Source organism: Labrus mixtus, chromosome 5, assembly GCF_963584025.1.
Source record: "Labrus mixtus chromosome 5, fLabMix1.1, whole genome shotgun sequence".
In the NCBI taxonomy this organism is placed as follows: Eukaryota; Metazoa; Chordata; class Actinopteri; order Labriformes; family Labridae; genus Labrus; species Labrus mixtus.
In genome coordinates this window covers 28829968-28849700 of record NC_083616.1, presented here as the reverse complement: position 1 = coordinate 28849700, position 19733 = coordinate 28829968, and the positions used below count along the sequence as shown (strand labels likewise).

The window sequence follows — 19733 nt, the reverse complement described above, 5'->3', positions numbered from 1 at the left end:
TTCTTCAGTTCTAAACTATTTGGTGGATTTCTATCTCCGTCAAGATCTTCATCTAAATCCACTCGCCTTTGGATTAAGCTTTGAATTTACCATGGACGTCACAGTGTGATGTTTCAGAGCAGATTCTCTCTAAGTTGTGGAGTGAACTGAAAACAGACTCACTTCAGTGGAATCATAAATCTAAACCAGCGTGTCAAACAAGTGCAGCTGAATCAGAAAACAGACGTCTTCATTCACTAAGCATTCTCTGGGTCTGTGAACCTGAACGTTTCATAACACAGGCTGACAAAAAGCTGGACCAGGGCCGATTTGATAGGATACAAAAGATGATTTAAGAACACTTTGGATGGTTTTTGAAAACCTTAAGTGAACCAAAAAAACTAGGATTTGAGTTTTATGCCACAGGATATCTGGACTGAATATAAATGTAGGAGAAAAAAAACAGATTTACTGAAGGCCAAGCATGCAGGGTTCATTAGAAACATGTCAAAATGACTGAAGCATCGAGGGGAGATATTCTCCACTCCTCCTGTCAGAGGAGAGGAAAACATTCACTCCTAAAGTAACCGCTTCATTAATGAGGCAGTCAGTCCGTTTTGTGGGGTTTGGCTAATAGCTGGAATTTAAATGTTTTAATGTGCTCCGTAAAAAAAAAAAAGTCTAATGAGACACAAATGGAAACTATGCCTGCTCTGAGTGTAAGCCAGAATGTGTCTGAACCACACCATGGCTGACCTCGTGCTATTAAAGTTTGAAGTATGTGCAATATGAAAAGAGACTGTGCAATCACAAGTGTTTTCACCGATTGATCTACACAGTTTAGCGTGCAATATTGACTATTACTCTAATAATATTTTGTCTACAGGTATTTGTTTATGGGCTGAATGTTGCTTTTTATATTGTCCACAAGGGCTTAGAGGCATCGCTACAAATCATAGACTGTAATTCAGATTATTGCTTGATGATATTTGTTAAACATGCAGCTGTCAAATTCACAGCTCACTGGCCTGGTTGAAGATTTAAAAAAAAGTCTACAATGTACCAGTCAGTTGGTAGTTGGGGGTCTTTTAAGAGGCGGTGTTATCTGCTGTATAGTAACAATCAACAGTGTAGAAAGACAAGCACCATTTCATTTGATGTTAATTATTATCTTGTGAGATGGTGAGAAAACTGAATATTTAGAATAAAGCATAACATAAAGTTTACAGTCCAAGAGCAAACTGAGTGATGAGTGTTACCAAACAAGTGTTTGTGCTGCCATCTAGTGGCTCCAGTGCAGCACAACCATCCCATGAGGTACAGTGTGAACACAGAGAAGGCAGTTTGTCAAATGTATAACCGAAAGTGTCTTAAACACATGTTGAAACATGGAAAACTTTTCTCAGGTTTTTTTCCTCTGATGTCTAGCTGGCACAGGAAAAACAACTTTAAATACAAATTAAAGGGTTATGAAGTATTTTTATTTGGCTTTTTGAATGTTTATTAATACAATAGTGAAAGTGTTGAAAAAAATGACACAAGACACAAAATCTTTAAAAATCAGGATTCTGAAAAGTCACAATATCAAAATGAACATGCATGAAGACGTCTTAACTTCCATCTTTATGCAAACACTGTTTTTAATTTAATGTTAAGAACAAATAAAGAACAGGAACAAAAACACACATCTTCACAAACTCCTTGGTTAGAGGGAGACTGGAAGGTCTAGGCTGCCGGGGTCGCCATGGTAACCCCGCTCTGTTAGAAACTGGACAGGTACTGCGTAAGAGAGGAGAACATGAGAGTGAGTACAAGTGTGTTAACCACGACTTCTTAAAGTGTAAGGTGAGCGCAGGAGGAGCTCAGGGGAGACTCAGCGAGAAAACAGTAAACCAGTAAAAAAAAAAAAAAAAAAACAGTAAACAAATGGTTTGCTGACTTCTGTGATGTGTAGAGTGAGATGCACTGCAGTGAGGGTTTGTACTGAACATACTCAAAAGTAGAAGAGTGTTTTTCACTTTCACAGTGAATCCCAAAATGATCTGCTCATGAGCCTCAAAGATTGAAACTTTCTGTTCCCACTGAATTAGAGGCGAGCATAATAGAGCTAAACGGGGAAAAAGAACTACACTCCCCATGATCATAGTGTCTCACAACGCAACGTCTCTGATTGGTGGAGCTCGCTGTTACCATGGCAATGTCGCCTTACCTTACAAAGTGTTTGCCTTCAACATGAAGGTTTTCAGGGTTTCCCGCAACTTCTGCACCGCAGCCTCGTCCTCCTCTACGGCTTTGGAGCAGACGCGCTGCACTCGGCTGTGCAGATCCTCCAGACATTTCTGTTGTAGACGATCCACAGGAGACAATGAGTTATAATATAATACAGGCGCAGATACAACATTCTTTACTCTGCTAACAAAGTAGACATGCTAAGAGAATTAGCAAAAACATGTTCAATTGTTTAGATCTAGATTATTATTGTAAAGCCGATTTCCCTTTTTCCACCCAATTAGTTTTGCCGTCATCACGTTTGTGTATTTTATCATCACATTTAAAACATTGAAGATGTTCTGGTATGGGGCGCTAATGGTGTAGCAGTTGGGTCACCCCATGCACAGAGGCCGTAGTCCTCCAAGCGGGCAGCCTGGGTTCAAATCTGGCCTGCGGCTCCTTTCCCATGTCATTCCCCACTCTCCCTCTCTCTCTCCAGATGTCCTACTCTGTCCACTGTCCTATCAACTAAAGGCATAAATAACCCAAAATAAATCTAAAAAAGTGAACAAAAGATGTTCTTGTAGCGCCCCCTTTCTGTGAGGTCAGCACTGTGAAAACAGCATTCCCTAACCCCGCCGAAGGTGCGTGCAAAGATGTGTGTAAATTACCTCTGAAATCGACAGGTGGTCTGCTGCAATGGTACAAAGAGATGCGAGGTTGTTGGCAACCGTTCTTCTCTCCTCGTTGGTCTCCTGCAGAACCAGGTGGTACCTGAAGGAGAGGTGACCACAAAGTGTTTGACTCCAGAACAATGAGTGGTTAGATTGTCCTAAAGAGGCACCCTGAGACTGTTAAAGCTCCCACATGAAGACCAGTTTTATGAATCTGTGACTACACGATGCAGAGATGAAGTGAGAGCTGTGTTATCAGGGACGTTTAGCCGGTTAACGATGTCAGGTAACTTTTAATCGTGTAGTGGCTATAAGCTGAAGCAGGATGAAGTCAGTCACTCACTGTTGTTGTGCTGTTTTCAGTTGCTGCACCGACTCATCGTAACCAAAAGTAACCTTCTTCTCCAGAAGCTTACGGTGGTTCTCCACCGACTCCATCTCCTCGGCCCATTCCTGTTCCTCTCTGGCCAGCTCCTACACGGACACAAACATGATGATGCATCTGTGCAGTTTCAGTATTGCATAAAATATTTAATTCTTCTGTTTTTGTCTGAGGAGGGGGGGAAACTGTCAAAGCTCAACAGACCCTGCTAAAACAAATGCAAGCTTTTTTAAATACAGTAAGGCCCCGTGTCCAGCTAGCGGTTTACTCTCAGCGCCAGCGTCTTTTTTCAGTTATTTTCAAAGGGTAGAGAGCGTTCGCAGCAGAAAGCAGCCGCCTGGATGAAAAGCACAGCGCCCAGCTTTTTCTAAATGTTTGATATTCCCTGTATTGTAGCCTCTTATAGACCATGTCTTGTACTCACATCCTCTTTGCTCCGTGTCTGATCGGGTAAAAAACTATCTCAAATACAAAAAGTAACAGAGCTGTGTCGGTCATACAGCGGCTGCTGTGAACAAACCGTTGTCATAGAGACAGGACGGACGTGCAGCACTTTTCTTCTCAGAGCACAGACGCTTCATAACGCTTCATAGCGCTTTTCTACCCTGAAAAAAACACTAGGTGGACACGGGGCCTACAGTATTGTTCCATGTGTTTGATGCAAACTGGTGCTTTAAATAGTAAAGCACTTAAATAAAGCAGACTTTACCTGCATGTCAGAATCCAACCGCTCATCCAACTTGCGAATTTGCTCTCTGAGCAGTTTCAGGTCATTGGATTTGTCCATGATGTTTGAATTCACCTTCAAAATCACAAACACACACGACGAGTTACCATTTCAATGTCGCACATGCCCACAGACCAGACTAATAAGATGTTCTCTTTTCTTGTTACCTGTTCACTAGACTCATCCAGACTGAGTTTCATGTTGGTTAACCGGCTGTTCTCCTCCTCCACGTCACTCACCAGCTTTCTCAGGAGCATCTACAGCACAAAGCATAGATCAGTGTGTAGACACAGCAGCAACATCCAGGCGAAACAACATTTGGACATCCTATTATATAAGTAAACCTTTAAATATGATCTGATACTTGTATCCATTCATATAGTTGTATAAGCTTTAAGTACCTGTATCTGTGTTTTGTGCTGAACCATGCTGCCGGGTCCACATTCAAACGGCCTGATCTCAAAGTCGTGCCCGCAGGCGTTCTCTGCAGTCAGTGGAATCAGCTTCAGTTTACGAGCCAGCTTGTGGTACTCAGTTAGCTTCAGCTCGGCCTGCGAGGAGGGGGAGTGAGAGAGGAGAGGCAAGAAACACGTCAGCTGGATGATAAAATGACAGGCAAGTCTCTAGGAACATCCTGTACAGGTCAAGGATAAGACTTGGTCTCAAGGACACACTGACAAAAAAAAGAGGCAAAATAAGTGATATTGTGAACATTAAATCTGACCGTCAGATTCATGATGGTTTCAGCTCCGCTCTGCATGTACAAACAATACCTTCTCTTTGACTTTGGCCAGAGCAATCTCCTCGTTCCACTTGTGCTGTTCAGCATCTTCCAGCGACTTGCTGAGACTGGAGATGGTTTGTTGAAGCTCTCTCTTCTCTCGGTTGATTCTCTCTACATCTGCTGGAGTGAACTTCTGGTTCTGCAGGCGGTGTTGCAGCTCATCTTGCTCGTGTTTCAGAGACTCCAGGTGACTGACTGCAGAGAGACGGAGAGAGAAAAACACATGATGTACCGGTATGTGGAATAAGATCCAACACCCCCAGTTCAGACTGGGGGGGGGGGAATCAAAGCTTTGAAGAAGACACAAACACTTCACTTTAAGACCACATGAGACCATGATTTGCACTTTACAACGCCTTGAACACTTAATTATTTAAGCTCTATAGTGGTGAATGTAGATGTTTGTTTTGTTTTTTCTATTTACCGGTGGTCTCCAGTTCATCTTTCAGTTCTGAATCTTTGTTCTCCAGGTTGCCTTGAAAGGTCTCCAGGCTGCTTCGATAACTCTGGAGCTTCTTGAGATCCACCTGCAGCTTCATCCTCTCCATCCTCTTGGTCATCAGCCGGTCCTGTCAGGAGGAGACAAACTGTTAGCAGCCTGATCATCACTCGAATGATGTTGAGAACAAAAAAAAAAATCAGCATCACAAACGTCACTGCAAAAAAATTTCCGCCACAGCTTTGACAATCCAGTATTGTCTTTGGTTTCTGTTTTATATTTTTTGTACGTCTTAAGTCCTTCAATAAACATTTGTGTAGATCTCAGGGTTTTAAACTCTATATATTAATTTTTATGCCGAGCGATTAGTCGATAAAAGTCTTCTGACCGTCTGGCTCTCCTTCTCCAGCTGTTCAAGCTCCTCGCTCAGTATTCTGTGCTTCTCCTCCATCGACATCAGCACCGCCTCGTCGACGTTGTAAAGTTTCTCTGTCGAGACAAACACACAAAAAAACATCTTAATGATTTTACCAACACCTTACATTGAGAAACCAGCTCATTGTGTATATAATTAAACACTTATTTTAAAGAGACTTTTTGTGATTACTTAGTTTATTGAGGAAAGTCTCGTCCTCGTCCTGGAATGTGTCGTCGCCGTGCATGAATTTAGAGTACGTCTCGGCTGTGTAATCCAGGAAGAGCTGCCATAGAACACAGCAGGGAAAGGAAAACAAGAGAGAGAAGAAATAAAATAAAGAAGAATTCATGTAAAGGTATGAAGTTAAAATGTTGAAAATACATTAGAGTAACTGGATGGCTTTTAAAATACTGCTTCAGAGAATAGAGACAAACTGTGTGAACAACAAGTTCCATCAAAATGTGTACAGAACATCCTCTTGGCTCGTCTCTTTTTGTAGCACAGTGCCTCTTGGTGCAGTTTAAAGTCTTCAGTATACCTTGTTATAGTCGGCCCCTTCTTCTATGTTGTCAGAGTCTTCTCCAAAGTCACTGAACAGCAGCTCCTGACGACTCAAACTCCAGTTTATCTAACGGACGGAAACACAGAATTACAGTTTTTTTTTTTTTGCAAAAGATAACTGATAATAGTAACTCTTATTATGAAGCATTGGCATCTCACCTTCACGTTATCGATTAGCCACATGAGAGCGCCGAGGGCCTGAGGCCAGGTGTGTGGAGCTCCAACAGAATACATTGAACACTTGGAGAGAACAAATGGATACCTTCAACCAGGAACAGAGAGAGAGAGGGACAAGTGACAGACCGTCAGTCGTGTTTCTTACACTACAGACAAGGAGGCAAACATGAAGTCTGAGGTACATACTTCCTACACTTTGATTTTGTTACGCCTTTTAGATTTTTTTTCCTCCTATATATTAACTTTTTACTGTTTCATTTATTACCCAACAGTCGAAATGAATACTGAAAGATACCTGAGGGCTTTCAGGATAGCTGGAACCTCCTCCTCAACTTTGGAGTTTGTCATTTCAAAGGTCGGGTCGAGCTGGCGATAGACGAACTCAAACATCTTCACAAACTCCTTAGTTGAGGGGGACTGGAGGGTCTTGGCTGCCAGGGTGCCTGGGTAACCCTGCTCGGTTAAGAACTAGACAGGTATAGAGGAGAAGAAAATCAGGCTGGATGTAAGGATGGACCCCCAATCATATAAAACACTTTTGCTCAGCTAAAAGTATGATGGTTGCAACAGGAATAAATGATAGATATAGTGTTTCTACCTCGTGCAGCTGTCTGATACACTGCTGAACGTAGGATTTATCATGCAGAGGTCTGGCATCTTTGATCTTCTCAGTTCCTCCAAACCCCGACATGATGCTGTTGCGAGGCATGCTGGCTCCACTAGTCCTGCTGAAAAAACATTCAAACATCACAAATAAACATTCAAACATCACAAATATGTGTCAGATAACAAGGATGAGCAACAGCTTGATTTCTTTTAGCATCTCAAGGAAATTATTGTTTAAATTATTCATAGGAAAAGCAAAAGAGACACTTAATATATCACTAACTTACAATTAAACTGAAATACTTCCTTTGACATCAAGTAGGAAAACAACTCTGTTCTCCCAAAAAAACATTGCTCTTCTGTTTCCCTGACATTTATTGTTTCAATAACTTTTATTTATTACTAAAGAAATGGATAGTTTAGAAAAGTTAACTGTCCATAAGCTGGAAAAATGCCTTGGTTTCCACCAAAATCAACGTGAGAAGAACGCTATATTCTGTTTTTTTAACAAACATTATTCACATACCGGCCACCAAAGAAGCTGGTCCGCCTCTCGGAGGTCACAGATTGTGGTTTGGGTATGTTGAGCTTCCCAAAAGAAGGTTGTTTACTGAAAAATTAAGAAAAGTGTGAGCAAAGGGGAAAAATGTCCATCGGTTGATTCTTGAACAAGTTGCCACTTATCCATTCAGGTAATTGAATTTTATAACAAGAAGCTGCTTAATAACTGACATATTCAGTAAATACATAAATGTTGTTTATATCTGTACAGATCTGTTGTTAAGCATACAAGAAGTAGCATGAAATTCTGCCACACATCTTACTCTGTGACTGTGAAGTCCAAACAATGGTTTCACAGTACAACATTTGTCCCCTTGTTCTGTGCATAAGAACAGCTCTGTATAATATCACTCCACATAAAAGTGTGATCAATATATGGTAGGTACACATCTCTACTCTCGATGAACATGATAATAAATATGTAATTATGTAACAGATGGTTAGGTCTTTTAAATGACGATGAGACCAATTACAGAGCTGAGCTAGACAACTTTTACAACTGGTGCTCTGATAACTCATTGATTTTAAATACAAAGAAAACCAAAGAAATTATTATTGATTTTAGAAGACAGTCATCTCTCTCCTCTGTAAATATGAAGGACACAGAAATTGAAATTGTACCAGAGTATAAGTATCTTGGCACAATAATTGACAACAAACTGACATGGAACACCAACACAAAAGCGAGATATGCAAAGGCTCAACAGTTCCTCTATTTTTTGAGGAAACTAAGAAATTTTAATGTTGACAGCATTATGCTGAAATTATTTTACAAGACTTTTATTGAAAGTGTGCTGACCTTTTGTATTCAGTGTTGGGGAGGAGCACTGTCTTTACAAAATAAGAACAAACTGGGCAAGGTTGTTAAACTAGGCAGCAACTAGGTCTCCAACAGGTAGCTCGGGAGCTACTGGCAGGTTTTCAGTAGCTCGCCTACAGGTTGACCGACTGTGTTAAAAATAAAAATCTGACAAAGGTAAATGCACCTCTTCCCACTATTCATATATTTGGCCCATAAAAACAAGTATGAAGTACTAATGTTTTCTTGGACATTGATGTGAATTTAAGATTATTGATAAGCATTGGCTTATTGCAATTTCACACATGTACAAACAGCAGCTTAATTCAGCTGAGCTATGTAAATAAATGCAAACGATTTGATGCAAGTAGCCCTTGGCCACTTTCATTTTTTGAAAGTAGCTCTCAGATGAAAAAAGGTTGGAGACCTCTGATCCAGTAGCAGGTTACAAAGACGTACATGACATGAAACATTTGTTACAAATTAATTATATATTAATACATATATATTAACCCGAAAAAAGATTTAAAGAATACCCCTAGATGAATCAAACTTAAACTGTGCAATTAAAAATAGACATAACCCGTGCAGGGATAAAAATATATGTGAGATTTAAACAAGAACCTATAAACAGTTGAGGAAAACAATCTGTAATTAGACCTGAATATATAAAAATAAAAATAAAAAAGTGTTGACCTTCTGAAGTTGTGTTGTTTATATATGTACAGCAATGTTTAAAAAAGCAGATAGTGCAAAGTTATCAAAAAACAGACATTAAATAACAGGCAGTGCAAACATGAAATTAAAGGTGCTATTTAAGTAATTGAGGTGATCATTAAAGTGTCCAACTAGAGGCTGACTCTTGGGACAGCTGTGCAGATGGGAAATGGAAGATTTAGTCCAAGTGTGTGCTTTCCCCCTGCCATAACCGTGATATATAATAAGTGTATTAGAGGAGCATCATTTCCCACTTTGGAGATCATCTGTGTTTGTGGGTGTGGTTCTCCTTTTGGTCATTTGTCAGAAAAAGAGTCATCTGTTTACATTGTACACATCAAAGCAGTGGCTCGGCCTATGACAAATATTGTGTAAACTTGTATAATTTAGTATAAATATGAAGTTTGAGTTAACGAACCTCTGGGGCGTTGTGTACACATTACTCATCCTGTTGCTGTCCTGTACTCTCATAGGCAGCTCAGATACTCTTCCTGTCACTCGACTCATCCTTCCACTGGACATGGGGAATAAACACCAAGTTAAATCACGTTATACAGCAGAAACATAAAACCAAAGAAACAACAGTGTCTTTGTCTTTTGTCCGCAGCGATCTAAACCTGTCAGAATATCACCGTTACTTAGCAACGTTAGCTTAGCTTGTTGACTAACAGTGTTGAAAACTTGTTCAGTAAACCTCAAGATTACATTTTTAAATACCAAATGACTCATATAGCTAATAATAACCTTAACATGGGACGTGAAGTCACCTTTAAGTAATGACTGCAGCGGTCAGCGACGTTTGAATCAACGTTAAGTTAGCTGTCGTTAGCATAAAGTGGCTAACTTTTAAACACAACATCGGCGACTTGTCGTCACAAACTCTAAATAACTGATTAAAAACGTCGCTTGCTGACTTAAAAGTGAAGCGACGCGACATTAAGAAGTTCAATTCGAGACATACCGCTCCATTTTTTGCGTAGATGGGGAATCTATTGTTTATAAAAACGAATCTCCTCCGAGTGAACGAAGTTGTAAAACCCGCCAAAACAATACAAACAACCGATTGGCGATGACGTCATCAGAGTAGGGCGAGCCACTAGGTCCAAAAAGGCTCCCTTACGAGTATACGTGACCACAGCGTCCCACAGAAAAAAGCGAAAGAAAATAACTGAATCAGAACTGGCTTAAATTACATTAAGGTGCGAAATCTCTTGACTTTCATGTTTTTATTTAAAGGTGATTGAAAAACCCACGAGGGGAAAGCCTAAAGAAGTGTATATACAAAACGTGCTAAATCCAAAAGAAGAGTAATTCTGTGATTTTTTTTTTTTCACAATTGATTTTACAGTTTCGATATTTAACCGATATTTCCCCGTAAGGCACGTATTGTTCAAACACACAGCAGTGACGCTTTACAAAATTAAAATAATTTATGACAAACTTCAGGTTCCGTTTGTTTTTGAATTGAAGAAAAAGCAATACAAAGGCTTAATTTTCTGCTATGAATTTGCAGGCTCTCCCCGCTGCATGGATAATCAACCCTCTTCGTCCTTTCAGGCCTGTCTGTGCTTTGGCATTATCCAGGTAATATACTTTTCTCCATTTGCTGAATGAAAAGATCAGATTAACACTTTGAGCAGACAAGTGACAAAGAGAAGTAGAAAATTTATTGCAGTATTTGTTCCACCAAAAGGGTATGAATCCCCTTTCCTCTTATTACTAGGGTGACCTAATACAACAAAATCTACATTTACAAAATATCCTCCTGCAATAGGCCACATATACTGCATGCGTAGTTCGAAATAGAATAAATTATATTCAGAGGACTCTGCCATTGTACAGCATGGACAAATAAAAGTGAACAAAAATAAAAATTCTTTATTTATTTTTTTGGTCTTTTTTTCTTCTTTTCTTTTCAAATATCTAAAAGCTAAAAGGAAAAAACCATCAGGGTGCTAGTAGTATAATAAACTCCAAAAACACTTTAATAAGAACATCAAAAAGACTAATTTCCAACATTCACTTAAGGTTTTATTCTTTTTTTTACAGCTTTTTTGTCTTCAGAGATATAAACATTTTAGTTTTTTGTCTTGTTAAACTATGATACAGTGGGAGTAGAAATGAGCGACTAGAATCTGCTGCACAACAGCGAAGGAGCTCCCACAACAATGTTGACAAAACATTTCCCTCCAGGTCTCTTTTCTGATAGCCTTTTTAAGGGATAATTTGGGCGAATTATTCCTTTAATGCCTTCTGGATTCTATCCTCTGCACTTGTACACAAAACAAAACATGAGCAGTCCCTCTATAATATAAGTCTTATGTTTTGTGTCATTTTCATTTTTGCAAGAATAACTCATGTAAAAGTATGTAGTGTCAAATATTCTTGCTCTCTTGTGTTTTCTTACAAAATTGAGGAAGGAGAGGAGGAGGGTAGGAATCCAGTGAAGTTTGGCTGTGTTGTTGGAGGTGGCAGGTTGAGGAGGAGGAGTAGGAGCAAGGAAGAGGAGGATTTGATAAAGTAGAAATGGAACAGGGGAACAAAAAAAAAAAAGGAACTGAAAAGGAACCAAAAAAAAAAAAACACCACACAGGAGCCATTAGCTAGCCCCTCCTTCCCGCGCTGCATACAGTGAGCGTAAAGTCTGTACTACTTTGTTGCTCAGTTTGTGGTTGCTGGTCAAGGCAATCTTCTTGTAAATGATGTCTGACTCCTTAATAGTGTCCACCCAAGGCACCAGTTTGCGGCCGTCGCGTTTCTTAGCCTCCGCCCACGGCCCCGAGTAGGAGCCGGCCATCCAATGAATGCTGTATCCACTGGAGGTCCTCTGCACGACTCGCGCTATCTGTGGCCGGTCCTTGTATTTGGGGCAGCAGAGCGCGATTACATCCATAGAATCCACCGTCTCACTCATGCGGCCGGGGTCCGAGGAGTCGCCTGCTCGCCTTGACCTTCGAGAGGACTGCAGAGGGGACAAGAGAACAAAAGTTGGACTATTTTCCACCCACAAGTTTTAATGATCTTTTAATCAAAAAAATGTTGTGTGAATGCGTCTGACTCACCCCTGGGGTCCTTTCATCACCGTCACTATAGTCATCGTCCGTCTCTGGTCCTGCCTGGTTGCGTGGACTGGGTCCTGACATGGGGCCGGGGCCTCCCAGCAGGGCGTTTATGGCTTTGTTTCTGATGTTAGCGCTGGCAGACGCTTCTCCCTCCTCATCCTCCTCGTCTGGGTCCAGATGTTCCATCAGATTTTTGAACTGTGAGGAGTGAAAAACACGAGAAACTAACTTTGAGAAACATTTCTTCAAACTCAGCAGCTGATAGAGAGCATGGATTAGTGGATCTATGACAGCACTCGCTGGGAGGTGCAGCAAAGCCTTGTGATTGGTCAAAACAGTTCAACATAAACTCTGGGCTTCTCCCTTAGTTTCTGGAATATTTAACTGTTCAGATTCTGTAGTTTAGAAATCACTTGTTTTAAATCGTTAGGGAAATTACTGGTGAGTTGATTAAAGAAAATATTTTTAAAAAACACTAAAAGAAAAAAAGTGACATTTTGACATGTTCATTATTACACAGCTGTGTTAAATATTTGTTTCTGATTGGATGGTTAGGCAAAGCAACGCCACCGTTATGAAGGAAATAGTGTTGCCATGAAGAGCAGACGGTTGTTATGGACATGGTTCAAATCCCTAACTCTGCTGGAGTACGGTAACTGTCATCATGACAATCTGTATCAAAATTTCAGTAATTTTGAGGTTGTGACGAAATGAAAAAAATGATTTAAAGAAATGAAAACAGCGGTGAGAAGAGGTTAAAAGATTGAAAAACTGCACACATATCCACAAAGCTGTCGATGGCCTTTGAAGTAAACATCATACAGATCTCAGTACGGGACGAGGCGGTGCTAAAAGGTGGTGAATGGATAAGAAAATATCAACAGAGTCCACTAGTGACAAGGGAGAAAACCTCAGTCAGGTGCTGCGTTTATTAAAGCGGTCCCATTCCCTTCGTCTCTCACGACCATCGGAGGAAATGTTCAGTTTAGTGACAGCTGAGTTAGCGGATTTTAAGGAAGTCATGCACACACCTCTAACTCTAGAGGTCTACTAGTCTCACAGAAGCAATAACTGATTTCATAATAAACTAAATCATTTCCAAATCAATACTCAGTCAATTTAGGGATTTCTTAAGTAAGTGACCTTCAGGGTGAGACACCAAACCCCTGCCGGGTCATGCTCACCCTGACAGGGTTCTGTTTCTCGGTGCCAACCCGATCAAATCATCAACCCTGACATGCACATTAGCCTTGATTCTAAGTGTGATAATGGCTTCATAACTTACATCCAGGTACTGTCTGACTATCCGCCTCTTGACATCGTTGGTCAGTGTAGCGTGAGCCATGTTGTTGGAGATGAAGTCCATGGTTTGTCGTGGGTTGTAGTGAATGTTGTTTTTTCTGTTCACTGCTTTATCGTACACCTTGGCTGACTCTGTTGGAGAGTACTTCTGGATTTTGCTGTAGGAAGAAAAAAAAAAGATCAACAGAGGTCATGGGATTCCCAAGTGGTGAAACTAATCCACATTAAAAAATGTAGAATAAATCCATTTGGATCGATGCTGCACAGACAGAAAGGTCAGTTCACCTGTCAGAGAATCCATACTGGTTCTTCAGATGCTGTTTGAGCACCAGCAGCAACAGGATGCCCTGAACAGCATTAGCAAAGTCCAAGAGGCCGGTGGGATTATCTGGAAGGAGCCTCATTACTTTTTCCACATCCTCCAAATCCAAATCATCCAGATCGGACTCGGACTCCGAGCTGGCTGCTACAGGTTTCCTGGCTTTCTTAGGCCGTCGTACCACATCCTCGTCATGGTTGCCGTCGCTGTGGCTGTTTTCTCCGTCGCTCCTGGGTGTATCACAGTTCATTTTGTCCTCCTCGTCCTCCCCATCCGACGTGTTTTTCCACTCCTTCTTTACCTTCTTTTCCTTGCGCCTCGGCTCTTTGAGCAGAAGCTTCATAAGAGAAATCCACAAGAAAATGCATAAACACCAAACACACACACACACACCAAAATAAGCATTCTGCATGTGAGCTACTTTCAAAAAAGGCTGTCCTACCTCTCTGAACGTTTGCAACAAGTTGCTGCCAGAAACCGACAGTGTGATGTCTATGTGGTGCATGATGAAGAGAGGCTCCTCCTGGCTCTGGTACGGGAAACAGGCGAGGTTGTCCGCTAAAAACAGCAGCATGTTTACCTCCGTCTTCTGCAGAAAGAAAGAAGAGAGAGTCAGAGTGAGCACATTGCAGTGTTTGCTCATCAGGATTCAAACTCTTCATACATTCTCAAAAATAACCCAATGAAATATTGAGTTCTAACATATGACAGCAGCACATTATTCATTATGTCCCTCAGAGATATATGAATCATTTTTATTACATTTCTTGCCAACACACTGCTGCCAAACAGAAGGGGGATTCTCACTTGGCGTTTAGTAAATGAGGACACCCCTGCTCTTTTTTTTTTTGAGCTGTGCCAAGATGTGTGCAGGTTTACTCACAGCACTGTCATCAAAGAGGTTCAGCAGCGTGATGAGGAAAGCCCTCCGGTGCTGCCGGTTCCCTCTGATCATGGTGAACAGGTGGGAGCAGAGTGCCGAGTGCGTCTCGTCCCGTCTGAAACCTCGGATAATGATGGTCTTACGAGACGACTCGATGGCCTGCTGCAGATTGTACGACATCTTCATCCCAGCGACGGCCTTCATCTGTGACACGATGCGTTAAAAAGAGAAGTGTTATGAACTGAGTCTTTTTACACGACTTGTTAAGACAGCTGATGCCTTGAGAACAGGCTTACATTTCAATTGCAGCATTTCTACAACAAAACTTTTCTGTTCTTGAATTCTACTAGGATGCATTTAATTTGCGTTACCCTGCGACCATATTCACAAACATTCAGAGGATCCTCTCAGAGAGCGCCTAACTTAGCTTAGCAAGGATGTTTAGCTTAAAGGAGTGATTTAGGAACTTTCTCAGAGTGACTGAGTGAGGAAGGGACAGAAACTTTTATCATAGTGAGGAGGCGTTGTTGACTCCGTTGCTAGGTATGACACATTTTTTCAGAAGCTGTGATTGGTTGATCCAAAATAAATGTGGGAAAAAAAGTTCTCTCTCACTTAAAATTGGCACAGTTGGACAGTGGAATCTATTAGGCCCAATCATAGAATGAAGTCAGACATTGTGTAATTATGAACACTATGACATTTTCATCTCTGTGGGATAATTTGTAAGCCGTACTTTAAAAGTGCATAGCCTACGAGATGTTGGAAATCACATGCTCAATTCACATTCTGAAGAGCCTTAATAAGTGACTGGATGCACCTGTGGAGGTAACCACATTTAGAGAAACTCAACATGCATGTCTCACTTTGTACTGAAAACAGTCAGAGATGGATTGAAATGTCTGCACAGAATGTTTTAGTCTGTTCTGCCCAACTATGCATCAAAAACACTCTTCATGTAGTGTTTGAAGAACATTTCTCTGTTTTCTCTTCAGCTTGATAAACTCTGCATCCTGTTAGAAGTCCTCCTCACTCATCCTAACAGTTTAACACCCCAGGAGCTCTCCTAAAGGGAAAAGAAGCTCTGTGAATAACTTTAATCTTTACAAGGATCTAGTCTTAACTTTGAGGGGAAGTTCTTAGAAAAATCTTAGAATCATGACACTTTCTAAGAGGCTTCATGAATACGGCCTCTGGTGTCTCAAGTGCCATCATTTTTAAGACTCAACGTTAGTGAACACCAACTTACATGGATGAACCCGGTGTACTTTTTGTCGATCTCCACCAGCTGCTGGTCAGCTTTGTTCCTCATGCTTGCCTCAGGGTCGGTTCCCATAGCGATGAGGTAGGGTACGCACTTTACGAATGAGACAAAAAAAAGATAAAAGATACATTAACATGAATACGCTCACAGTTCTGTTTATTAAACAAAGACAAGTTTAATGGAAGTCAATGAAGGTTCAAATGTGGGATAATGTTGGATTATGATTTTTTTTGTACATGCTCACATATAAAACATTTTCAGAGAGAAACTTCTCAGTGTAGCTGTTGTTTTTTTATTTTTATTTTAATATCCAACACATTTGTTAATTAATTGACAAAGTTGAGGTATTCAATTGTGAGTCTATACCTGCTGGTGAGGTTCAGACTGTCAGATCTTACCTGCACAGGATGGATGAGACCCTGGTTGAGTGTGAGAGCTATGACGTTGAGCGCAAAGTGCCGCACACTAGACTGGGTGTGAAAAAAGGCCTCCAACACCTGTTTTAGATAAAGCTGCATAATGGAGCTGCTCATGCCTGAAGAGATGTCACCCATCTCCTTCAGATCCTCCTGCTTGGACAGTTTCTTCCCTGCAAGGACACAAAAATGATTGTTTATATATGGGCTAAATGTCAATAACGTTAAGTCACTGCTCTACAGTCAATCATCTTGAGGATGTAGCTCAGAAATCCTGAATCAAAAAGCTGTTAAGATAAAACAACAACCACAGCGTCACTTACATTCTCTGTCCGCTTCTTGCATCCGCGTGTCCTCTTCCTGGAGGTACGTTTGGAGGTTCTTGAGGATCTGGATTTTAAGGTTGATGGAGGAGCCACGGTCGGCCAGAATGCCGTTGTACAAGGTCTTCACCTCGGGCATAAACATCTGGCTGGGATGCATGATCACAAGGAAGCCTGGATAAATAAACAAAAGGAAAGAGAAAATGTAACAGCAGGAAGAAAAATAAATATACAGTCTACATCATCACAAACTGCTGGAGCAAAACAACCTGCTTCATATTACCTAAACCACATCTCAAGCCTTACTTTAACCTGACCCTGAAGGTCAGTGACTGAGCAATACATTGTTTTACTCTCAGTGGTTAACAAAATAAATCAGCTTTCCATTTTTAAAAACCTTATAACATTTAAAACTTGCCTAAGCCGATGATGGCTTTCGTCTTGACCTCCTCATCTTCGTGCTTCGTGAAGTATATCAGCAGCTCAAGAACTTTCTCCTTGATAACAACCTGCACACAACACATTTACACACACACTTTTCAGAAAACATGCAACCACAGTTTCCTTATAGCAGCGGTGCAGATGACAGTTGAACACAAAGGCTAATTTTAGATGTGGCTCAAACGTGGAAAGAAAACTGCTTCAGCTAACCGAAAAAAGAATGACTTGAACTAAAAGATTCATGTTTTACAGATTGAATTCCAAAATGTAAACGTTGAGAGCCATCTTACCTTGTTGGGGCCCTTAAACTCTTCAAGATCAAAATCAAAGTGTCGTGCCAGAGCACCCACAGTGAAGAGCGATCTGAGCAGGAAAGGCTTGTTTGCTACCAACGTCGTGCTGTTAGGATCCTCCTGGTGCTGAACCTTCAGCTTGTTAAGTGCACCTAGAATACACAAAAAAAAAGAAAAGGTAGGAGGTCTTAAGTAGGTGAAGATTATCGGTGTCCTATTTTTCTTGTGTTATCTCTCAGACTTGTGAATATGCAGCCGCTCTTTTAAAGGGATGCAGACACGCTGCATTTATGGAAGTGTCTGGAAATGTTTTAACACACGTTCGATTTCCTCTTATGGGAATTTGGTAGAGAAAAAAACTTCACTTTGAGAGAACTTCATGCAAAAAAAAAAAAGTACACATGACACCAAAGTTTCTCACCATAGAATCTGTTGAAGCAAGCCCAGACAAACTTGTAGTTGTGCGTGACTTTGTTGACAACAGCTCCAAGACAGCTCACACAGTGCTGGACCACCTGAAGACAGGACGGACGACCAGGCTTTTACTTTTAAAGCATTAAAAAAAAAAAAAAAAACGTTTCTAACATAGAGGACCTTATATATAAAGTTCTAAAAGGTGGCCGACCACGCACCGTCATGCCGTATTTGATGATGAGCTTCATGAGGTCTTCTTCGATGGTGGCGAGGAAGGTTTCACTGGGGTGCTCCATCAGAGGAACCACCAGCTCCAGGATCTTTGCCACGTTACAGATGACCATGAAGTCATTGGCAGTCTGCAGGGAAATTAAGTTACTGTTAATACCCGGGGGGGAGGGAGAGACTTTCACAAGTCAGGCTCCAGCATCGACTTCACAAAGCCTCCTTTAACAGGTGGAACAATGAGATGAAAAATATCATTATGCCACATTAAAAACGACTTACGTTGCACTTTGTGGTCAGGTAGGGTTGCATGGTCATTGCATGTTTGACCATGAGCTGGGCCCTGATCTTGCTGAATAAATACAAGGTGGTGATGCAAGCAACTAGCCGCGTTGAGTTAACACCCTTGTTCTCTACAAAGAAGAGATGAAACAGAAATTAGACGCTATAAACTATAACGTCAAACATGTTATTACCATAATGAAGAGGACTGTCAAATGACTAACTGGTGTACCTGAGAGAGACTCTTCGTATTTGAGGATGTGCTCTACCAGATTGTCGACCAGCTGAACGCAGGCCTTTTTGGCCGGCTTATACGACGCATCCTCTTCAGACTTGAGAAGCTAAAGCAGGAGAGACATGTTGTTGTTTTTTGTTTTTATTATTAACATCGATGTAATTCCCATCAGATGAAGCCCCAACACAAATGTAGTACTTACATTTTGAAGAAGCTGCTCAAACCAGTCGTAGCCGGTGTCTCGACATGCTGCGACCTGAGGAACAAATCAGATGGGATCATTACGGTCAGTCTAACACGGTGGGTTAAGGGGGGGAGGGAGGTAATCGGTAAGTGAGGTGAACTTACCACATCAGTGATGTTGAGTATCTTTCTGGTCATGGTCTCTTTGTCATGGTTTGGAGTCGGCGTAAACCACAACTTTTGGAATGTCTCATTCACCAGTTTCTGTGAAGAATGAAATTGATTCATTTGATAGAGACAGTGTAACTTAACATAGCTTCAGTACAGAGCATGAAAGTGATGTGCTGCACAGAGAGTTTATAGGTAAAAAATAAACAACATTCAGTGACATTAAAGTACACGTGCACTAGATTTATGAAGATCAAATAAAATATATATAACACAAAACTACAAAACATACATTCTATAAATCAATATACATTAGAAAAGAAAAACTCAGCAGTTAAAAACGGAGCTCTACCTTGATGCCTTCCTCGTCGTTGACTCTACGGATCATCCTCACACACATCTCAGTGATCTTACTGAAGGTCGGCTGCTCCAGACAGATGTCTCTGAGGATCTTGATGACCCTCTTTCTCACACTTATACCCGTGTCCTGCATAACAAAAGAAGTTACATTCATAAACGTTCTGCCATCTTTTTTTAAACTCAAGTCAGAGCTCCTTGTTTTCCATTTGTGCTGCAGTAAGCTTGTTCTGACACTAGGTGGCAGCATGACACTGTAATGAGGAGTGAACTTCTCGTGAACCCTCCTGAACATTTCCATGACAACAGGCACAACAATTTCAATGCGTTCACTTCTGAGTGGCTGAGTACAAAGACTAAGTCCAAAGCATGTGTGTTCGACTGCACTGCAAAACTGATAGCTCATCAACTCACAGCCATCTTTGTGCCACTATTGAACCGACTCCTTATTTCACTAATTCAAGCATGTTAAAGCAACTTCAAACACCCTCAAATGACTGCAGTCCATACAGCGCTTTTTCAAGTTAAGTC

At 41.0% G+C, this 19733-nt stretch overlaps 2 protein-coding genes across 4 annotated transcripts in view; both read right to left on the bottom strand.

Moving 5' to 3' along the window:
- Positions 1-1438: 1438 nt before the first annotated feature.
- ndc80 (NDC80 kinetochore complex component) lies at positions 1439-10038 on the bottom strand. 2 transcript variants are annotated; one of them, XM_061038869.1, is made up of 18 exons: positions 9993-10038; positions 9454-9543; positions 7485-7568; positions 6951-7080; positions 6648-6820; positions 6335-6437; positions 6153-6242; positions 5804-5897; positions 5585-5685; positions 5182-5326; positions 4747-4952; positions 4375-4524; positions 4141-4230; positions 3956-4048; positions 3208-3338; positions 2862-2964; positions 2189-2318; positions 1439-1758 (listed from the first exon to the last, which is right to left on the bottom strand). In XM_061038869.1, coding segments are annotated over exons 1-17 (1914 nt in total). In that variant the 5' UTR covers positions 9995-10038; the 3' UTR covers positions 1439-1758; position 2189. The 2 variants fall into 2 exon arrangements, with proteins under 2 accessions (XP_060894852.1, XP_060894851.1); XM_061038868.1 differs by lacking the exon at positions 9993-10038 and having other exon boundaries at positions 9454-9557.
- Positions 10039-11044: 1006 nt separating this feature from the next.
- The window catches only part of nipbla (NIPBL cohesin loading factor a), a 30699-nt gene continuing 22010 nt past the window's right edge, over positions 11045-19733 (bottom strand). For both annotated transcript variants that reach the window (XM_061038866.1, XM_061038867.1), the window contains exons 32-49: positions 19198-19332; positions 18843-18941; positions 18697-18750; positions 18492-18600; positions 18260-18390; positions 17971-18111; positions 17760-17853; positions 17336-17490; positions 17023-17113; positions 16605-16778; positions 16264-16454; positions 15851-15958; positions 14602-14805; positions 14161-14307; positions 13685-14055; positions 13383-13557; positions 12098-12295; positions 11045-11997 (exon numbers count right to left, since the gene is read on the bottom strand). In XM_061038866.1, the coding sequence (XP_060894849.1) occupies positions 11635-11997; positions 12098-12295; positions 13383-13557; positions 13685-14055; positions 14161-14307; positions 14602-14805; positions 15851-15958; positions 16264-16454; positions 16605-16778; positions 17023-17113; positions 17336-17490; positions 17760-17853; positions 17971-18111; positions 18260-18390; positions 18492-18600; positions 18697-18750; positions 18843-18941; positions 19198-19332 (2940 nt within the window). In that variant the 3' untranslated portion in view covers positions 11045-11634. The remainder of the gene's footprint in view (positions 11998-12097; positions 12296-13382; positions 13558-13684; positions 14056-14160; positions 14308-14601; positions 14806-15850; positions 15959-16263; positions 16455-16604; positions 16779-17022; positions 17114-17335; positions 17491-17759; positions 17854-17970; positions 18112-18259; positions 18391-18491; positions 18601-18696; positions 18751-18842; positions 18942-19197; positions 19333-19733) is intronic.